Source organism: Vulpes vulpes, chromosome 15 (genome assembly GCF_048418805.1).
Source record: "Vulpes vulpes isolate BD-2025 chromosome 15, VulVul3, whole genome shotgun sequence".
Taxonomy (NCBI): Eukaryota; Metazoa; Chordata; class Mammalia; order Carnivora; family Canidae; genus Vulpes; species Vulpes vulpes.
In genome coordinates, this window is record NC_132794.1 from 108,747,314 (window position 1) to 108,767,644 (window position 20,331).

The 20,331-nt window shown below is 50.9% G+C and overlaps 1 protein-coding gene across 9 annotated transcripts in view; it reads right to left on the bottom strand.

Moving 5' to 3' along the window:
• The window catches only part of FGFR2 (fibroblast growth factor receptor 2), a 105,147-nt gene that overhangs the window by 74,765 nt on the left and 10,051 nt on the right, over nucleotides 1–20,331 (bottom strand). For 5 of the 9 annotated variants that reach the window (XM_072740245.1, XM_072740246.1, XM_072740244.1 and 2 more), the window contains 2 exons: nucleotides 2,769–3,035; nucleotides 1,816–1,893 (listed from right to left, as the gene is read on the bottom strand). The exons of 2 other annotated variants lie outside the window; for them this stretch is intronic. In XM_072740245.1, coding sequence (XP_072596346.1) covers nucleotides 1,816–1,893; nucleotides 2,769–3,035 — 345 coding nt within the window. The remainder of the gene's footprint in view (nucleotides 1–1,815; nucleotides 1,894–2,768; nucleotides 3,036–20,331) is intronic. 2 more of the 9 variants (XM_072740248.1, XM_072740247.1) reach the window with 1 other exon arrangement.

Consider the following 20,331-nt stretch of genomic DNA (forward strand, 5'->3'; position numbering starts at 1 on the left):
GCATCTCACTGCACCCCCGTCGTCACCCTGGGGACCCAAAGAGGGCCCTTGTGATTCGACATGCAACAAAGCCTACAAACGAATGGTAGCTTTGCCTTCTGCTCACTGAATCATGGATTTCCAATCAATTAAACAGGAATAGCACCTCTCTCTACCTTATGGTGTTGGGGTGCGCGTTGGGGGCACTACCTGAGCCAGCAACCAGCACGGAGCCTGCCCAAAGCAGGACCTCCAAAGCCGGGTCATTCACTGCCTCCCCTGCCACAGCCTAAGAACTAATAGGGAGTGAGGACGTACGAGGATTTAATAATTAAGTACTAATCATAATAACTTTGTTAGAGGGTTGGTACAAATCACAGCAGAAGACCATTTCACTCACCCACTGCTTTATAAAGAAGAGCTCTAACAGTAAACTCCTGCTCAAGGCGCATCAACATGTGAATCCCTAAATCAGAGTTTCTCATTCTTCGCTGTATAAGAGAACCACCCCCAGAGTTTCTAATTCAGTGCATCTGGGGTGGGGCCTTGGCATATGCATTTCTAATAAGCTCTTAGAGATGATGCTAATGTTAGTGGTCCAGGCCCTAAGTTTTCTCTTGCCAAAACAATGAAAACTACAGACCAAAATATTTCCCTTTTTGCCTAAGCTACTAGGAGACTCGCAGACAAATGCAATTCCCCACTTACCACATTAACCAGGTCCCTAACAGCATCAGTTTCCTCGTCTTCCCTCAAACAGCTCTGCGCCTATTTTAGCAACTAATTGTCTTATTGTTTAGGCCTTGTTTAAATGTATTGAACTGACTAAAATCCTTTTGAAAAAATGTAGACTCTAACACCTGAGCCAAGAATGCTGGTGACCAGTGTTAAGATCACTTTGGGAGCACGCAAGCCATGTTATTGGAAATACATCTAAGGCTCTGTTTTATCTTCTTTATTGAACAAACTCACACACTCCTCTGAGCGCTGTACAAATACAAACTCATCTAATCCTCGTAGCAACCCCATCAGACACTGTTACTATTCCCATTTTACAGCTGAAGAAACTGAGGCATGAAGTTGAAGTACTTGCCCAGGGCCACCCAACTCAGAAGTGATAAAGTTAGGCCACGTGCTTCTACCCCAAGGCCGCCCTGTGTCACTGCTCGGCATTAACCGCCTTTAAAAAGCAAACAGCACTTGCAGACTCGCTTCTCTATCACTGTCTGCAAAATAAGGCAAACTCCCCCATACTTCCTCTCGGCACGCAGTAATGTTTAAAAAGGCCACGGTTTCCCAACCTCAGCACTACTGACATTTTGGACCAGATCCTTCTTTGTTATGGGCTGTCCTGTACATCGCAGGATGTTTATGAGCAGCACCCCCGGCTTCCACCCACTGGATGCCACTGGCATCCCTCCTCCCCCTGTTGAGATAACCAAACATTGCCCAATGTCCCCCAGGGGAGGGAGAACCACGAAGCTAAGCCGCAGACCGTCAAAGCAAACCAAGAGGGCATGTGGTTCTACTCGGGTCATGTCTCCGAACCGAACCGTGAGAAACCAGAGAGAAAAAGAGAATCGAGGAAAGAGAAATCGTGACTGCTTTCCGAAGAGAGGGGCTTCTGACACAATAAGAAAGGACAAACAGTAGAAAAGGGTGTACAGTAACACTGGTTTATTCTCAGATTAGAAAGTCAGGAGAGTAGACACAGCGGAGAAAGGCGAGGGCCGCAGGACACAGCATCCCGAAGAGTGGGCAAGACGACAGGTTAGAGTCCGGACTTCCCACCAGGCTCTGCTCTCTCGGGGACCTTCCGAGACGGCCACTACTTACTCTTGTTGTTACTGTTCTCACTGACAAAATCCTCGGAGCCATCTGTGTCGTCCTCATCATCTCCGGATGAGATGGCATCTGTATTCAAAAGAATATATCCATGGTTGTGTTTTTGCAAAGCAAAAGGCTGCAATCACGTACAACTTAGTTCTTCTGGATAGGGCATTCCGCAACCCAGGAGCCCACGCAAAAAGTCTGAGACCGTGTTTAGTGAAGATGGTTTTAATGGCTTAAATTTTCTCTCCGTGGTGACAGTTGGTCTGTATTACGATTCGCCAGGCTTTCTGCTTTCACGTTCTTTAAACATACTGTCAAGTTGGATATATTGAAACTGGGTTTTCAGCTTCAAACAACATTCAAGTCCCCAGCAGACTCACTGATTGTGCTATTATCCAAAGATTCTTTCCAACACCACCCTTCGGTGCTCAGGATCCCCCTTCGAGAAGGGGATTAGTCCCTAGCCAAACTCAGCCCCTGTGTGGCCTTCCATCCGTTTACTAACTTCTGAAAGCAAACCTTGAACCCCGGCCACAAAGGGGGCCCGTGCAGTTCCCCCCAACTGCACGGCAGAAAAAAATTAAAAATCAAGGAGAGAAACTCAAATTTTAACAAACGGAATCGGAAATCTTCCACATTGAATTTTAATCCTGTATTCTAAATGCCAAGGATGCCAGGCAGTATGGGCGGGGGGCATGGGGGCAGAAAGCTGGGTTTTTACTTCTAGAAAAGCGTACTGTCTTAAATGTAGAATGTTACTTTGCACAGGAGAATCGTGTCATTTTTAACGACCAGCCCCTCTGGTTGAGCTGGTCCGGGGAAAGAACTTCAACTATGAAGCTCTGTGCGTGGCATCCGATTAGCAGCTCCTGCTATGATTTTGCTTGTCCGATACAATTTGACCCAGAAAACTGGCTACAGAGGAGAGAGAGCAGAGGGCGCGCAGGCCAACTCACCTGTGACATTCACCATGAAGTAGACAGCCTCGCTGTCTACCGGCCTAGCCGCCGTGCAAGCATAGAGGCCGGAGTCTCTAGGCGTGGCACCTTTTATCTGCAAGTATTCCCCAATAAGCACTGTCCTATTGTTGGGCCCCAAGTGTACCCCATCCTTAGTCCAAATGATCGTGGCGGCATCTCTCAACAGACAGCGCAACTCTAGCGATTCCCCAGGCGCGGCCACGTAAACTTCAGGTTGGGAGATTTGGTATTTGGTTGGCGGCTCTGCAGAAAGGCAGGAGAGAGAAGATGGAGACAGATGGGAAGGAGGAAAAGGAGAGAACGTCCAACAAAGGTCAGTGGCGGCCCAGTTTATTCCTCCGAGAGGCAGTTCTTGGTTTGCAAATGGTACCCGGGAAGCCAGGAAGCAGCCTCGTGCACAGAGCGGGCTGTGTCTGAGACGTGACCAGAGGAGGCCCCAGCAGAAGCTGCCCCACCGAGTCTGCACGGGACCCGACACCCAGCATGGAATGAGAGCGTACAAGGAAACTTTGCAGTTGACTGCTCATCCAAAGCGTGCTCGCAACTGTCACACCCGGGAAGTTCTATTTGTGTGGCTGGTTTTTTTTTTTTTTTTTAATTCGTAAGGACGTGTGTTTTACCATTTTTTTCACTCGATGCGATTGCATGGCTGTGTGTCTACATCTACGCACACACACGCACACACACACCTGTTTATTTTTTGCTAGACTTTGTCATCTCAAAACTGAGCTTCTTAACATGAAATGCCTCAAACTCAAGGGAAACTAATGGCTCCTTCTACAAAACTCTCAAACTCAGAGTATTTTGCTGGTCTGGAGACTTAATTCTGTGCTAGGTAAGTTGGATCGCTCATGTTTGTTTTTGTTTTTTTTTCTTAAGACCAAAAAGAACAAAACGCCCACCAGACAGCCAAGAGGTAGCTTCCATATTGCACAGAAATGGATCTGGAAATGAAGCCGCTGAGCCCGGCACACCTGACCCTCCAACACAGTCATAGCCGGGTCCCTTCCTGCCCACCAGGCCCCCACTACGCATCCTCGGTTCCAGCCTCCTCAGGCCTCTGCCTCCTTGTCCTTTTAGTGGTACTCCTTCCTCCCTCATCTCCCCATTTACCCAACTCATCCTCTTCCAGGCTCGTATCATCCTGCTGGATGGGAGTTTGCCAACCATCCCGCGGCCTGGGGTGAAGTGGATCTCCCCTCTTCATTCACCTGCCAGCTTCGCCCGCTTCTGGGGAAGCACCACATATCACACAGCCATGTCCTGACTCCCAGGGAGATGGCAAGATCTAGATGGAGAGTTCGGGTGTCCTTGAGCGTCCCTCCCCACCCCAAGGCATACACATGGAAGGGGTCCGTGCTGAACATGACTGCATCCCCAGGACAAGAGGGCACTCAGGCAGTGTGTGCAAGCAGAGGTGAGAGGAAGCCACAGGCCTACTGTATGGAGAGTTGCTGGAGGCCCTGGCTGGGACCCATGAGGACCCATGAATGGGTTTTCATCCTTCACAATGGGAACTATGAATGGTACCCAGAGTCCCAGGCCCAGGAAACATCAAGCTTCCCCGCTCTGGGAAGCTCTTCCATTTGCTGCCTCCAAATCTCACAAGGCAACTGTTTTGTCCTTTCGTGCGTCGTCTGGACACATCTCCCATGTAACAATGGAATAAAGTCCCTTTGTGCCTTAGGCCCACTGTTGAAGGAACAGTGAGGACCGTGTGCATCTGGTTCTAGAAATTCCTCCTCCACACCACCATCACTAGCCAACATGGGAGGGCGAGGGACCCCCAAAGGGGTGTCTCCAAAAACACATACACGCCAAGATGGGCCCAGACACTGAATAGGACAGAGACATAAAAAGATAATCCCAGCAAAAAATAAGAAAACAGAAGTCAGGGGCACCTGGGTGGCTCAGTGGTTGAGCGTCTGCCTTCAGCTCAGGGCATGATCCTGAAGTCCTGGGATCGAGACCCAGGACCAACAGGGTGCCTGCTCTTCCCTCTGCCTGTGTCTCTGCCTTAATCTGTGTGTCTCTCATGAAAAAATAAAAATCTTTAAAAAATAAAAAAGAAAGAAAGAAAATGGAAGTCAAATTTAACAACAATCAACACACCTGGAAACAAAGGCAGAAAACCCCAGCTCACAGGCAGGTTACATTTCCCAAGTACATTTGTTTTTCTCGTTCAACACCTACTGAACCCCGACTATGGGCCACGCTTCACTCTGGAGGCTCAGGATGCAACAGGGACGATGAAATCCTGGCAACGCTGGCGGAACTTTACTTACAGCAGGGGCGACAGACAATAAATTTTTTTAAAAATCACCAAAAAAAATCTAAAGTACAGGAGGTGGTCTTAAGTGTCAGGAAGCCAAACACAGCAAGACAGCGACACAAGCACACTCGGTCGGGGAGCGCTCGTTCTAAAGCAGGAGCTGCCTACGGCCCCCAGGCCAAACCCAGCCATCGCCCGACTTCGTGAACCGTTTCGCTGGCGCTCAGCCACGTTCATTCCTCAAGCATCTCCTGGGCAGCTGATGCGTTATGGTGACAGATACCCTATGTCCTGCAAAGCCTTGCCCTTTACAGAAAGTTGGCCAACCCCTGCCTAAGGGGATGATCAGAGGAGGATGCTCTGGGGAGTGACGGGCAAAGTGATGTTGCTGGGAACTCTGCTGGACGGTCCTTGGGCCACTCTTCCTGAGGCAGCAGAAGGCCTCTTGCAGCTAAATGGGGGGACTAATAGAAAGTTCTTGAGCTCTGAGGCCTGAGCAGGAAAGGAAAAGGAGGAAAAACGTGGGAAAGCAGGGGAAGGAAGAAGAGGAAGAAAAAGCAATTCAGCTTGGCCCCTGGAGTCACAGAACTGATGGTGTCCCAAAGGCCATCTGGCCCGACACCCCTTCGGAGCTGGTCAGAGCAAGGATCGGGTGTCATCTGGGTCCCCTATAACCAAAAAATACTTAACTCAAGCAGCACCCACAGCGTTAGAACAAACTGACAGCGGATTAGCCTGGGTCATAAAATAATCAATGTTTATGATTATGACCAATATTTATCATCAGCAAGTCACTGAGAATATTACAAAATCTGCTTTCCTGTGAGCCAGAACTGGTCATCAGGAGATGACTGAGCAGGAGAAGCCGGACCCAAACCTCAGTGCTCCCCCACCCCTCTTCAGGAAAGACTGGGACCCATGCGGCCAGCCTGCCTCTGCCCTGGCCCTCATCTCATGCAGGCAGTGGAATGTGCTGACACAGCTTAAAAAATAATAATAATAAGCAAGATACCTGCACGTATGATGCAGAAAAATCTCTCCCCTGGCAAAGGTAGAGTTATGATTTCTCCGTCTCTAAAGGAATGCATCTTCACTGAGAATCCTTTGCGTCATCGGAAATAGGTAAATCACTTAAGTGTCGTTGAAACCAGAGGTGCCAGTTGTAGGAGGAACAGGACACAGTGAGGCCGCAAGGGCCACAGGAGCTGTTGGGCACACAGGTGCCGTCCTGCATCGAAGGGGATGGAGCCCTGAGGCCCCATTCCACTCTGTTCCTGCTTCCTCTCCCCACCCCGGGTCCCTCAGCCATTGAAAAGCAGGAAGGCCCACAGAACACAGTGTCACCTGCGAGGACCCAACGAGACAACCAACAGGAACCTCACTGTCCAAACTCTAACTGGTGGGGCACATGACAGGCACAACTGCTGTCACCCTTCAAGGCTGAAGGCTCTCGCAGTGACTCGAGCACCACTGTTCCCAGAGGCTACGCAGAGACCATCTAGATGAGTGGATCTCCACAGAACACAGGACAGTTTACTGATGGGCTCCCATCTCAACGGAAGAGGACTTCTCCTAAAAGTGGTTTTTATTTCTAGTAAAACCAGGTCAAAACCATCACCCAGTTTTCCAGGTGGGCGAAAAGCTTCAAGGATAGTAAAATAACCTCCCCCCCCATACATCAAGAACAATGTTCACCCGTAAGATTAAGCCACCTGACTTCAATGCTGAACCTCTAACTACCACACAGGAAATTCAGAAAGCACAGGCTCCTCCCTCACCTGAGGATCAGGTCACAGAAAGTTCATGGGGGGAAGGGGGGGGCTGTCCACCAGGAGGACTGCAGGCAAGGCTCAGGGAGAAAGAACAGGTGAATAAAAAGAAGGGGAGGGTGGAGGAAGTTTGGGAAGCAGAGGGAGGAGGAGGTGAGCACGGGGAGGGAAGGGGTGCCACACAGGTCCACTGCCACACCACCCAGGAGCACCCCCGCCCAGCTTGTGGGCTCCTGCATCAAACGCACCTTGGGACAAGGTGCCAAGGTCATGGGTGCCTTGCCTGGAACCCCAACAGCTGGCACTGTGGAGGCCACTCTGTCCCCGCCCATCCCCAAGAGGCCACTGGGGGCTTGGGCTTCTCTTCTGTGCCTGAATCCTACAGGTGACCTTCTTGCCCGCACCCTGCACACATGCTCCCTGCATGCTCTGCCCACACCTGCACAGGGCATCTCCCTGACACGGCTCTGTGGGGAGCCAAGTCCTCTGACACCCTCGATGATGCATCTGTGATGCCCTGGTAGCCTCCCACTGAGGTCGATCAGCTTCCACGGACACGATCCGGTGCCTCCCCTTGACTCCCAACAAGCTGCTTGGCCTGGTCTGTAAAACACGACAGTTGACAAAGGGCAAAGTATTCCCCGGAGACTTAAACAATACCTTTTATAGTCATATTAACATTTCCTCAATTTTTTTTTTTCTGGTGCTACAGCTTACTTTTAACCTTTCTTACGGCGGGGGGGGGGGGAGGGGGGAAGCCACCTGGAGCGCACAGCCCAATGCTGTCCCTCATCTGATCTTGCCAAAACACAACAGGGGGAAGGTTCCAGAAGGCATTCAGCTCCACACACACCGAATACTCTTTCACAGACAGGGAACGTTCCCACCTATATTTCAGGATAGAAGTTCAAGTTCACGAGGACGTGAGAAAGTGAGCACAGACCCACACTATAGCGCCGCACACTGTTTGTCACTGTCACCTGAAAGGGCAAGAGGATGAGATGAGGCCCTGGGATGGCTCACCACCGTGCTGGTTTCTACGCACCCCATGCACACTGTGGGTGCACCGATGTCAACGTGCTCCCCTCAAGTTTCAAACCCTGAGAAGTGTCAGCAGCAGGTGGTCACAAGGCTTCTTCTCCATAAAGTGACCGCTGGGATGGTAAGAAATGAGCGGGGGGACGCTCCTGCAGCTTGCCACCAAACGAGCGGCGTCCCCCACGTGCTGTCTGTGCCGTCCCCACCCTCAGGAAGGCCTCGTGCCCTCACTCCTGGGGAGCTGAGGGGCCTCCTCTGGGCAGAGAAGGAAACTGAGGCAGGGGCCAGCGCTCAGCAGGTCAGGGCAGGGGCCGTGAGCTTCGGCAGCAGCATCAGCTGATGTCACTAGCCACACGCCACAGGTGTCAACCGCTGGGTAAGTAAGCCCAGGGAAGCAAATCCCGGCTGAATATGCTTAGAGCCTAAGTGGTGGTGGGGGGTGGGACACATCCCGTGAAAGTCAGGCCGGGACTGTCACAACTCCCCGGGGCCTGTCCCTGGACCCCTCGCAGTGTCACCAGCAGGCTCGCCTGGGGACCGCTGACGGGGAGGGGGTCTGGAACAGGAAGCTATTTCAGGTAACGCTCTCCGTTGCCAAGCCAGCCGGAGCAGCACTTCAGACTGTCACTTTTTATAACGTTTGCCTATAAACTTGCCCGTGTGGTTTTTGAAATGGCGCCCGAAGGCAAACAGGGAACAGATGGGAGCCGCTCGGCCGCCCGGGACGCGCACGGTGGACGCGGACGTCAGCTCCGACGGGCCAACAAGGCGGCTTCTGCCAGCGGGACGACCACGACGTCACACCGCGCCAATTAAGCCTTTCGTGGGGTTTCCGCGGGGCGGTGGCTTCCCCGATGTCAAGATCATCGCGGCTGCAGTCAAATGGGGGTCCCGGGGGGCTCAGCGGTGGAGCGCCTGCGTCGGTGGTCCCAGGGTCCCGGGGTCGAGTCCCGCATCGGGCTCCCTGCGTGGAGCCTGCTTCTCCCTCCGCCTGTGTCTCTGCCTCTCTCTCTGTGTGTCTCTTATGAATAAATAAATAAAATCTTTAAAAAAAAAAAAAAAAAAGGATCATCGCGGCTAAGAGACAGGAACCCGGCTCTGAGGATGCGCAGGGGCAACCCCTGGATCGCAGCCCCCCGCATTTCCGATAGTCCCGGGTGGCTGAGCTCCAAACACATCCCCCAGAAAGGGTTAAAAAGGGACAGAGAGAGAGAGAGAACTGCAGAATCAGATCCCACCCCACCCCCGGGGGTGTGGCCCGAGCAGAGGCCTGGGGTGCAGGGACAAACCCACCCTGCTGGGCTCAGCTCCAGGCTCCCCCCCACCAAGGTCACAGCAGCCCTGGGGGCAAGAGCAGTAAAAGAGCCCGGGCTTCCTGGTGCCCTCTCCCAGGCAGCCCTCAGCCCTCCGCCCGCGCAGGAGGGAGTATCACCGACAGGACCCTGCACACAGACCGAAGCTGCAAATGTCACCGCAACGTCACAGGGCACGAGACACGTGGAAGTTAAGTGGCGGCTGAGCCCGTCCGGTCCGGTTCGCCCGGGCTCGCCCTCGGGGTCTCGGATGGCCTGGAGCGGCCACGCTGTGGTCCGGGGAAGGAGCTGTAACTGGCCCGACCCCAACTTTCTGTCCACGGGAATGGAACACAAACCCCCTCGTGCGAGACAGGGCTCCTGAAGCATTTTTACAAGCTGGAATCGGGGGAGCCTGGGCAGTCAGGACGTTGGGCATCACGGCACAGCTTTTCCGCGAGCCCCCGAGGGCGATGGCACAGACCAGTCTGCCTGGCGCCGAGACGCACCCACGGGACGACATAAAGGTACCGGGATCCCCCCCCCGCCCAGTGACGTCGGGAACGGCCGCCCCTGCGGGCCCCAGCCCGGGGGCTGTGCAGACCCCTGCACACACAGCCAAGGCGCGGACGTCCTCAGAGCTCCCCGTCCGCAAGAACAGCAGAAGACAAAACCCGGGACATCCAGCGGAGGCCTTATAAGGCATGGGCACTACTTGTGCTTTAAGAGGCAGGAGGGAGAGCCGAGGAGGCTGCACAATATAAAGATGAAAGTTCCCTACCTCGGGAAATACTGCCAACATAAAACGGGGGGTACGAGGAAGTCACAGCAACGGAACGCAGATACGTAAACAGTCTGGAAGGCTGCAGATTCCTCTCTCGGACCAATTGTCGGGGTGTCTCAGAGACACACGTCAGCACTTAAAACTCTCCTTGTCGGTTCCACGGGGGCCGTAACAACCACTAATAGCTACCTCTGCCACAGTAGCTTGCCTGTTCCAGAAATTCTGGACTGGCTCACATTCCTCATGATCAGATGGGATAATGGCATATGGTTCCAATATGGTAACCATTAAAAATTATATATTTAGGCACACCCCTCATATAATTTAGCTGTATCTTGGAGATACACGGCGAACAGCTTTCCAAGCTTGGAAAGAAATGCTGTTTGGTGCCCATGAGAAAAATCAAAATGTAGAAACAGCGAAGTGCCTAGGAATGCCCTCATCTCCGGAGTCATCACCATCACCCAAGATTTGGACCCAAAGTGGAAATGGTCACTCCCCGTTTTGTTGTCTGCAGCTCCTCTCCTTTTGATCCCGGCGTTTTAGGCTGCTAATTGTCACATTCTCCAAAGGGGAGAGAGAGGAAGCCACCTTCCTTCATATTTGGGGGACACCCAAAGGGAAGGTTTTCTCCCCGGTCACAACACATACAGCAAAGTCTTCTGTTCGGGAGAGCAGTTTCCACCAGACCACCGGGATGCAGGTATGATCGAGGTCATCTGCATCAAGGTCCCAGCAGCTCTGCTTGAGCAAGAGCCTCAAAACTGAGCCCTCTGGTCAAAAAGCACTTCCCAAACATGCCATTAGATTATCTGAAGCAGAAACTGGCACTACAAGTTATGTCACAGGAGCCCGCACCCCCCAGTCGGATGTACAACGAGGAGTCTACATGCTCGACCGCCTGGTCATCGGGCCCGAGCCTCCTGCCTTCCAGAAGCACACTTGCCAGGCGTTTCTCAAGATCTTCAGGGCTTCCTTGGGCATGATGATGCTGGTGGCCCTACCAACTGACCCAGAATCCTAACATTTCTTGGGGGAGGGGGGGCGGTTTGTACTCCCTGGATCAGGAAGGGAACCAGGGGGCAATGGGGGGAAAGGGGCTTCAGGAGAAGGTACAGAGTAAAGGAATGAATGGGATTTGCCTGACCTTTATCATTTATCAACACAATCTTTAAGATTACAAGTGGCCTTGGGCACCTCACGGGTGGCTCAGTGGTTGAGCGTCTGCCTTTGGCTCAGGGTGTGATCCCAGGGTCCTGGGATCAAGTCCCTCAACGGGCTCCACACAGGGATCCTGTTTCTCCCTCTGCCTCTCTATCTCTCATGAATAAATAAAGGAAATCTTAAAAAAAAAAAAAAAAAATCAGGAGTGGCCTTGCAGAGGTATCACCTCTAAAATGAGCACATCTCCGGCTCTGAAAACCTCTCTGCCTCCACAGTGTTTTCAGCACCCCCGAGCCCTGACAACAGCACAGCCCTCTTCCTCATATAAAGGGGTTAAGCCACCTTCCTAACTGGATACTCCTTCGATTCCCATAGCTGGTCCCTGAGCGCTTCCTGGAGCCCTGGCATTTAGGCTCCGGGACCATCTCTGTCCCCTCCCTGATGACTCTTCACACAAGGACACACTGGAGATGTTAAAAGGACACAGTGAGCACAGACCTAAGTCCCCATTTGCCACTTACAAACTGTGTGACCTGAGAGGAGCCTCTCTGCTTTTGTCATCACTTCCTGTTTCTTCACCTGCAAACCAAGAACATAATAAAAGAGAGAGCAGGCAAAAAGCATCCAGCTCGGCACAGGCACTCAGCAAGAACGTGAGTGTATCCCCCAGCAGGGAGACCTCCCAGCTGAAATCACCGCTCCTGAGGCAGCATGAAAGACAGAAAAGCCACCTAACCAGGTGCTCTCAACATGCAAGGATGGGGATGGAAGAAAACAGAGGGGAACCTTCTATTATATTTCTAGTGCCCTTGACACCCTAGTTTAGTGTTAAGCATCTATAGTGTCCTTCTGTTTTCTGCTTATGCGCATGTGTCAGTGCTCCTAAGAACAGAGCCCTGGGGTGGAGTTATTGCCTTCCTGGGACCTCCTCCTTCCACACCCCTTATATCTACGAATATGTGCACAATCCCACTCCTGGCTCCTGTGGTGCCTTCCCTACACTCCATTCCCCTCCATCTCTGTGGCTTTTCCTACCCACTACTCCAGGTCAATGACACTCAAGACCCTGCTCACAGGTTCCCACTCCCACCTGCCTGAGGGAGCACATCACCTGCATGTCTACAGAGGTGCTACCCAAATCAAGCAAAGGCCCTGCCACTTCCTCCCCTCCTGCAGCCTCTTGCTGAATAGAATCACCACATAATGTGGACTCAAGCTCCAAGTAGGCCCTCAAGCCCTACTTCTCCGTCCTGCCTTCCATCTATTAGGCCCCACATCTGCTCTCCTGTTAATTCTGAAACAACTCTGGGACGCCTGGGTGCCTCAAGGGTTGAGGGTCTGCCTTCGGCTCAGGGCATGATCCTGGGGTCCTGGGATTGAGTCCCACATCAGGCTCCCCACAGGGAGCCTGATTCTCCCTCTGCCTGTGTCTCTGCCTCTCTCTCTGTCTCTCATGGATAAATAAAATCTTAAAAAAAAAAAAAAATTGAAACAGCTCTGAAAAGAGAGCAAGGCCAAGACCTCTACAACTCCCCGCCATGGTCCAGAGTAAGCTTCTGAAAGCAAATCTGACGGGGGGGGGGGGGCAGAGACCACTCTCCACTCTGACAGAGTGAAACCCAAAGAACATCATCCACAATAAGGCCTTGGCCCAGGCCCCAGATCCTTCTCCACCTTCTCCCTCACATCCTAGACTTGTCTGTTCTAATGGGCACTCTTTCCTCGACCTGTACACCCTACCTCCACTACTCTGCCTAGCAAGCTCCTATTTAGCTTTCAAAGCCCAGCTCGAACATCATCTCCTCTGTGAAAATTCCTGATCCCCACTAACACCGCTCTCATCTCCAAGACACTACAGCCTTTGTTTATACATCTAGTACATACCCAGCCAAATACAGCCTGCCTCCCCACCCACCCTCTCCAACTGAGCTTCTTGTGGGAGGGGATCAGCGCTGTGCTTCTCAGACTTTATTTTGCATAAAGACCACTTGGATGGAGTATTAAAACACAGCTCCTTGGCCCCCATTTCCACAGTTTCTGCATCAGTAGACGTGGAGTGGGGTCTGAGGGTCTGAATTTCCCACAAGCTCCCAGATAGTGGTCATGCATGCGGCTGATCCAAAGCCCACTCTGGGCGAAGTTCAGTGCCAGCGTCCAAGGACAAGTCTGAACTCCAGTTTTGCAGTGACATGGACTTGGGCAGCTCCTTCCCATTGCGGAGCCTGAGTCCTAGTTTACAGGAAAACACCTCCGGGCTAGCCTGCTGCTGGTCAAGGTCATCATGGAGGACGAACCAAGAGGCCGCCTAGGGAAGGCCTTTGTAAATCCTAAAGCCGGGTTGGGGCTTGGGGGACATGGGACATGTGAGCAAAAGCACCTCTTCCCCGGGCTCTGGCCAGGGCCAGCCTGGGTGCCTCCAGGTGGGTTGCAGCTTGATCCTAACTGAGCAGCAGATCTTGTTTTCTCCCCAGCCACATGGGAACCCTGATTTGCAGTCCTCAGACCTAAAGACAGATTTTCTTTCAAATGCGCAAATCTGTCACCTCGTATCTATATAGGTTACCTAAGTGGGGATTTCTAGAATGTTCTCTAATGGAACTAAACCCCGAAGCACCTTGCTAAAGAACAACACCAATGACACCTGTTTGATGGCTTTACTGAGGGAAGAGGCCCGCTGCTCATTAAAATAGCATCTACTGTTCATCCATCCAACAAATCGGGGATACTTGATATTTACATGCAGGGCACAGAAGCCCCAGAAGGGCTCCCTTCCCAAGATGCCTCATCACAAGCCCACAGCATGCCAGGAGTCACCCTGAGCAGCAAACCCCTCGGGCAAGGGGCCCAAGCAGAGCCCTGCACAGCTCCCAAGCCTGAGGAGCCAGGTTACAGCAAGTGGGGTAATTGGCCGGCTTTCCAGAGAGCATGCCCCAAAGCCAGCATGCTGATCACATTCCAGAAGCAAGAGTTCAGGGGTGGCAAGTCACCTTTCCACACTCCCGTGAGTTACCCCTGGCTCCTAGAAGCTTCTCTGGGACCAGGTCACATGCAGACATGAGCATCAATAGCCCACGGTACACATTAAAATGGGTACATTTGCCCTGCGAGTCCCTGGAAAGTCAGATAGAGGCCAAAGCCTATGTGACATTTTCGCCCAGGCCTTCTCTCCGGGAGTACTCTGGGATACGGGAGTATAGTTCCCCAGGGACAAAAGAAAAGGCAAAGAGGGTGGAATAAGAGTTACTCCATGAGGGCCTGGCGGCCTCCTGCTCAGCTGGGGGGGCGGGGTGGGGGAGCCTTTGCCTTTGCTGGTACCGGTCAGCAAGTTTACTTAAAGGGCTGGACCATTCCCTCTCAGCAGGACCCCAGCTCCAACACTTGTTCAGAGTCTGCAGCTGTGTCCCAGGACTGGTCGGTCCCCCCCAACCAGCAGCATCTCGGCCATTTACAAATGAAGAGACAGCAGCTGCATACGGGGAAACAGATGGCCCTCCTCATTTGAATGGGTTTGATCTGGCAACGCAGGCCTCAGCAAGTTCGGGCCCAGCCGGGGCAGAAATCCTGCTCTGGCTGAAGGCACAGATTCATAGCCCGAGGGCTCTTTAGCAGGCAGCTGGGTCGGAATGACCTCTTGGAGGTTTTCTGAAGTCAAAGGGGGCAGGGAGCCTCTGCGGCGGGCGGGGCCCATCCCCAGGGGGCTTCGCCCCACAGGACCAAGAACTACAGGTCCACGCCCCTAGGATACTTTCCTCCAGTGATTGACAGAGAAAAGGAAATGTTCCCCTAGGGCGATCCTGTGCCCTGTGCCCCAGGACTGAAACCACATTCATTCAGGAAATTCCAAATTAAGACAGGTGTCACCAGGGTTATTAACCTTACTCCTAGGCCCTAAGCTGTGTATTTGCATAGAAATAAAGCCTTCTCCAAAACAAACCTGGAAGAGATCACGCTTCTCCAGGCAGAGCCCCTGGCAAAACCCACCAGAGCATCTCATCTGTGCTGGGACCCCAAGCATCTTGGCTTGCTGTGGAGGACACACCCGGGGGTCATCAGGGGAGGCCCCACAATCAGTGTTCACTACCCAGGCCAGGTCCACTGGGCTCCCCTACCCTCCACCATCTCCCTGCTTCCACGTTAGCCTGGTAAGAAACCACAGCTCCAGACACACGAGGAAGAGGCTGGGAGCTAGCCCTGACCACCTGTTCACAGGCCCTACCTTTAAGGGTGAGCACCTCTCAGCAACACATGAAGGCTGGCGGACAGCCTCAGCGGACAGCAGAGGGGCCAAGTTCCGGACAGTTCTCGAGCTGTGCAGGAATCATCTGGCTGATACTGACTAGGGCCGATGTGGGGTTCAGGGGGATGCTGATCAATCAAGGTGGTGCCCACCTCCCCAGGAAGAGTAGCCTCAGGAAGCTGCATAGTCGGAGGACCCAGAAAAATCCTCAACAAGGCCCACAGGCCTCCCAGCCTAGCGCGGCCTCCTTCTCTAGCCTCACACAAGCCCCTGGCCCCCATCGCAGCAGCACTCGGGCCTCCTTAGGGTTCCTGCCTCCCTGTGAGACTCCCCACGCTGCTCTTCAGGGCACCTGCATCCCAGATTGGAACTGGAGCCCCATTTTTGTAGTTACGTGACAAAGGTCTGTGTCCACCCACTCAACGGCACTTGAGACTACTTCTGGCTTGCCGTGCTCTCCCCACAGAACCCAGCACACAGTAGGGATTCAAAAAATATATCTGGGGGGACAAAGAAGCCATGCAATTATGCTCCTGTTGCCTCTGCCAGGCTCTGAGAGGTGTCACCCCACCAGGGCTGCAGGCTGAGAGGGAAAGCTGCACGGTCTCCTCCGGCCAAGTTCTCAGAACCTTCTGTCGTACACTGAGGCCCTCTTCTCAATGCCACGACCCCTGGGCCTTCTGCAGTCACTGTACAAGTTCACTGCAAAGTCCAGCAGACTAAAACCAGCCCCAATTCACCTCCACGTCCAGCAAGCTCCACTCAGAAGTTCTTTTTAAATATATTTTAAGATATTTTTATTATTTATTTATTCATGAGAGACACAGAAAGAGGGGCAGAGACATAGGCAGAGGGAGAAGCAGGCTCCCTGCCGGGAGCCCGATGTGGGACTCCATCCCAGGACCGTGGGATCATGCCCTGAGCCAACACAGAAGCTCAACGACTGAGCCACCCAGGCGTCTCAGAAATTACCTTTTTTTAACCACCCAAAATGAACTTTGTTTGCTTTCAAGATCCTCTACTCCTCAGCCTCTTCCTCCCTTTGGGCTGCCCCTCGTAGCCAACAGAAAAGATCTAGGTATTATTTCTTCTGGCCTTTCATTCTTAGATTTTTTTTCCCCCTTTCCCACTTTTTTTTTTCTTTTCCTAGTTTCTGACATCTGCCAGGTAGGTAGGCCTTGGCATTTGTCATTTCCCTGACTGCAGGTGGTAGGAGCCTCGGGTACACCAGTCTGTGCAGGTGGGTCTTGACCCAATCGAAAATCAGACATGCTGAAGAAAAGCTTGACATACTATCAAAGTGACAACCAAAAAGGCAAACAGTTAGCAGTGCCAGGGCAAACCGCCAGAAAATGGGCAAATACCAGAGCGGCCAGACCTACCTGCCCAGACTCCTGCCGTGTGACTCAGCCTGGGTCACTAACCAGGACTCTCAGCATCTCCCTCCAGTCTACTGGGCAGGAGAAGGGTTGAGTTTTCACTAATAAGCTACATAACCACCGGAGGCCATTCTAGAAGAATGACAAAGGGGTAATTATTGGAGAGGTTTTATCGCCCAAGACTTTTCTTTAAATAGCTTTAGGAAGATAGGTGTGGATGTGTGGAGAAGTGACAATGGAGAAGTGCAACCGACCAGCAGCGTGTTCCTTGCATGTTTAATAGTCAAATGACAGATCTAGGAAAGAATGAGGGGGCCACCACATATCCCACAAAAGATTCTCCTGCTCAGGAAAAAGAAGGAAAATCCAATGATAAAGTCTTTGTGACTGACACAAATAAATTCACCCAAATGCCTGGGCCCAAGCTAACAATGAGGTCTTGGAAGAAACATTTCATCTCCAAGAGTCTTGGTCAAGGGTCTCCTCCATAAAATGGGACTATGGATACCTGGGGCCAGCTGGATTATTAAGATTAGAGATGACAGTGGAGGAAAGTGTTCACAAGGTACAAACTTCTAGTTGTAACACAAGCACTAGGCACATAACACAAGCATGACAGCTGTAATCACCAGGCTGTTCCGCGCATGTGCCTGTGGATCAGGGAATAGATCTTAGGAGTTCTCATCACAATGAAAAATATTTTGTGTGTGTCTAGAGGAGATAACAGATATTAAAGTTACTGTGATCATCATTTCATGATATAAATAAGTCAAATCATCATGCTGTATGCCTTACACTTACACAGTGCTCTATGTCTAATTGTATCTCAATAAAACGGGGGGAAGAAAAGACGAGACACAGTGCAGGTCAAGGTACCTAGCTAGCACTGTGTCTGACACATGGCAGGCACTTAATAAATGGTACTGAGTTACTGTTACCATCTTCATCCTTATCCTCTCGAGGAATGGGCTAAAGAATATGACCCCATCCATCCAACTGACCACTTCCCCCTCACACCCCCACCTGTCCTATCAAGTGACCCCATCAGGGTGTAACATGCAAAGGACTGTTCAGCTCCTCTCCCTTAGCAGTAGGGTCCCCTCACAATTTCCTTACCTTCCCTAAGTTCTGGAAGCCCAGCTACCTGTGCACCAAGCAATGCCCAGCAGGCTGTCCAGGGGAAGTCACTATGGGCAAACATGGCAGGAGGTCCATAATGGTGCTCCCCTCACTGGCTTGAGCAAAAGCAGAGCATGCTACACCCCAACCCCACCCCCTGACCCCAAAACCCAGTCTCCATCGTTCTTCACAGGGCTTAATCACAATCTTTTGGAGGCCTCCAACAGAAAACTCTCTCCTTGCCAAAATATACTGCTCTCCACAAAGCGCGGGTCCCACCATGACTGCAGAGCTACAACTGTGTTTTTTCAACAGGGAAAATATAGGTCAACCCTGAACCATCTGGACTGCAACCAGCAAAGTGATCAGATCACATTTCTCAAGTCCAGACTCACAATTACCCAAGATAATAACAAGGGATGGATAAAGCAGGGCCTGGAGCATAATTAAAGTAAATGTCTCTCATCAGAAGATTTATCATTGTCCGTTGCAGGGTAACTATACCTGAAATATTAGTTTTAAATCCTCTATCAGAGGATCCTGGGGGGCTCAGGTGGTTAAGTGTCCAACTCTTGATCTCAGCTCAGGTCATGATCTCAGAGTCATGAGATGGAGCCCCACATCATTGGGCTCCACGCTGGGCATGGCTCCTGCATAAGATTCTCTCCCTCTCCCTCTGGCCTTCCCCCTCCCACTTTAAGAAATAAAACATTTGAATTTTTTTTTTAATCCTGTATCAGGTTTTTACATTGCCAAGAAAGTGGGGATGGGTAGAGAGAAAAGCAGCATTTACTAAGCACCTCACCTCTTCTAGGCCAGGAACTACAGTAAGGATTCTACGTCTATTTGCATTTAATCTTCATATCTCGCCTTCACATTGATATTATCAGCACCATTTTAGATAAAAAGAAGCTCAGAGAAATTATCTATCTGATCCAAGGTCACAGCATCAGTAGATAAGGCAGTGATTCAAGCCTGAGTTGCCCAACTCTAGGCCAAATTCCTTGTCTCCAGAAAGCACAATACATGCTATTCAAAATTATTTCATTCATTTTTATGGGGGAAACAATGTCAGCTGAAAATTTTAAGTTACTTTTATAGAGGCTTTTTGGTCTTTTAAAGATCTGAATGATTTTAAATTTGAAACATCCGTAACATTTAGGATCCATATTCAATTGTGCACCTACCTCTCCCGACAGCTAAGAATGCAACATGTTTTGGTGGAAACCCAGGAGGCTTGACAGACAAAGAGGTGGCCCTTAAAGGCAGGCACACTCCTATGGGGCAATCTCACCGTTAACTGTCAACTAAGAATCTGAAGTTTGAGTTTTCCAAAAGAGTTTAAACCAAAGACTTAGCACGGTAAAGATACTGAAAATAGCAAAGATCCTATTTTCATTCTATGGCCCCTGCCCACCCCGCTCCCCACCAAGCTGGCCTTGATGGTGTCTACATATTCTTAAAGCATTACAACTTTATGGTCATGTATGGAAAACCTGAACGGTAAACAGCCATATGTAAAAAGAGACCACATAGAATAAAAAAGGACTTCTTCTGTTAGAATATAAATATGACAATTCATGGAGAGTTTCTCAGTATCAGAGCTCAGAACAGAGTTTCTTTCTTTCTAGGAAAGGTGATACATAAATCATACAAATAAATATGTCCCTTGTCCTCATTCCCGAATAGATCAGAACTTTCCTTATAGGCTGCTTTTTTACCTCCTCATAAAACATATTCACTAGAACCTGAAATTTCAAATATGTGCATTCCATTCGTACAGGACTTGGAATTCGCCATTCTTCAGTTGGACAAAGGGTTAAAAGAAAGAATATGTCACAGCTTAGCTCCCTGACTCCGTCTAAGAAGTATCTGAGATTTTCAATATTCACATGAAGTGGCAAAAATCCAGAATGGGGCGTAATTACTTATGTATTCCAAAGTGGAATAAATGACAACGGTTCACACCCAACATCTTACAACTCCATCATGGTGCAAAGTTTCCCAGAACCAAAATCACGGAAAACCTAAAGCATGCCTATTTTACATAACATACACACTTGAAGGACACAACCACAGTCTGTCCCAATAATTAAATATCCTTTTGCATGAATACATAAGTAGTAAAACCTTGAAGTTACATAACTTTCATAAAGCCTAGTGAAAGCCCAAAAGCACCACACAGCATTGAGCCAGCTACCATTTTGGATTTTTTATCCTGGCCTTTTAGAAAAGAGTAGTCACAGATCAGAGCAAGGAAGGGGAAAAGAAAAAAAAAAAAAAAAACACTTGGGAAAAGTGTGACCTTTGTTAATTTCAGGAGGAGACACCTCCAAGACACATGGGATCATTATAGTAAAGTGGCCAACAGCTTGTTCAACCAGACTTCATTAAAGAGCCTGGCCTCAGGCTCCCTCCCCTCCCTCCCCTTGACACATTCTCAAATTCAAGGAGGCCACAGCTGAACCAGCAGGGTCACTCCGGG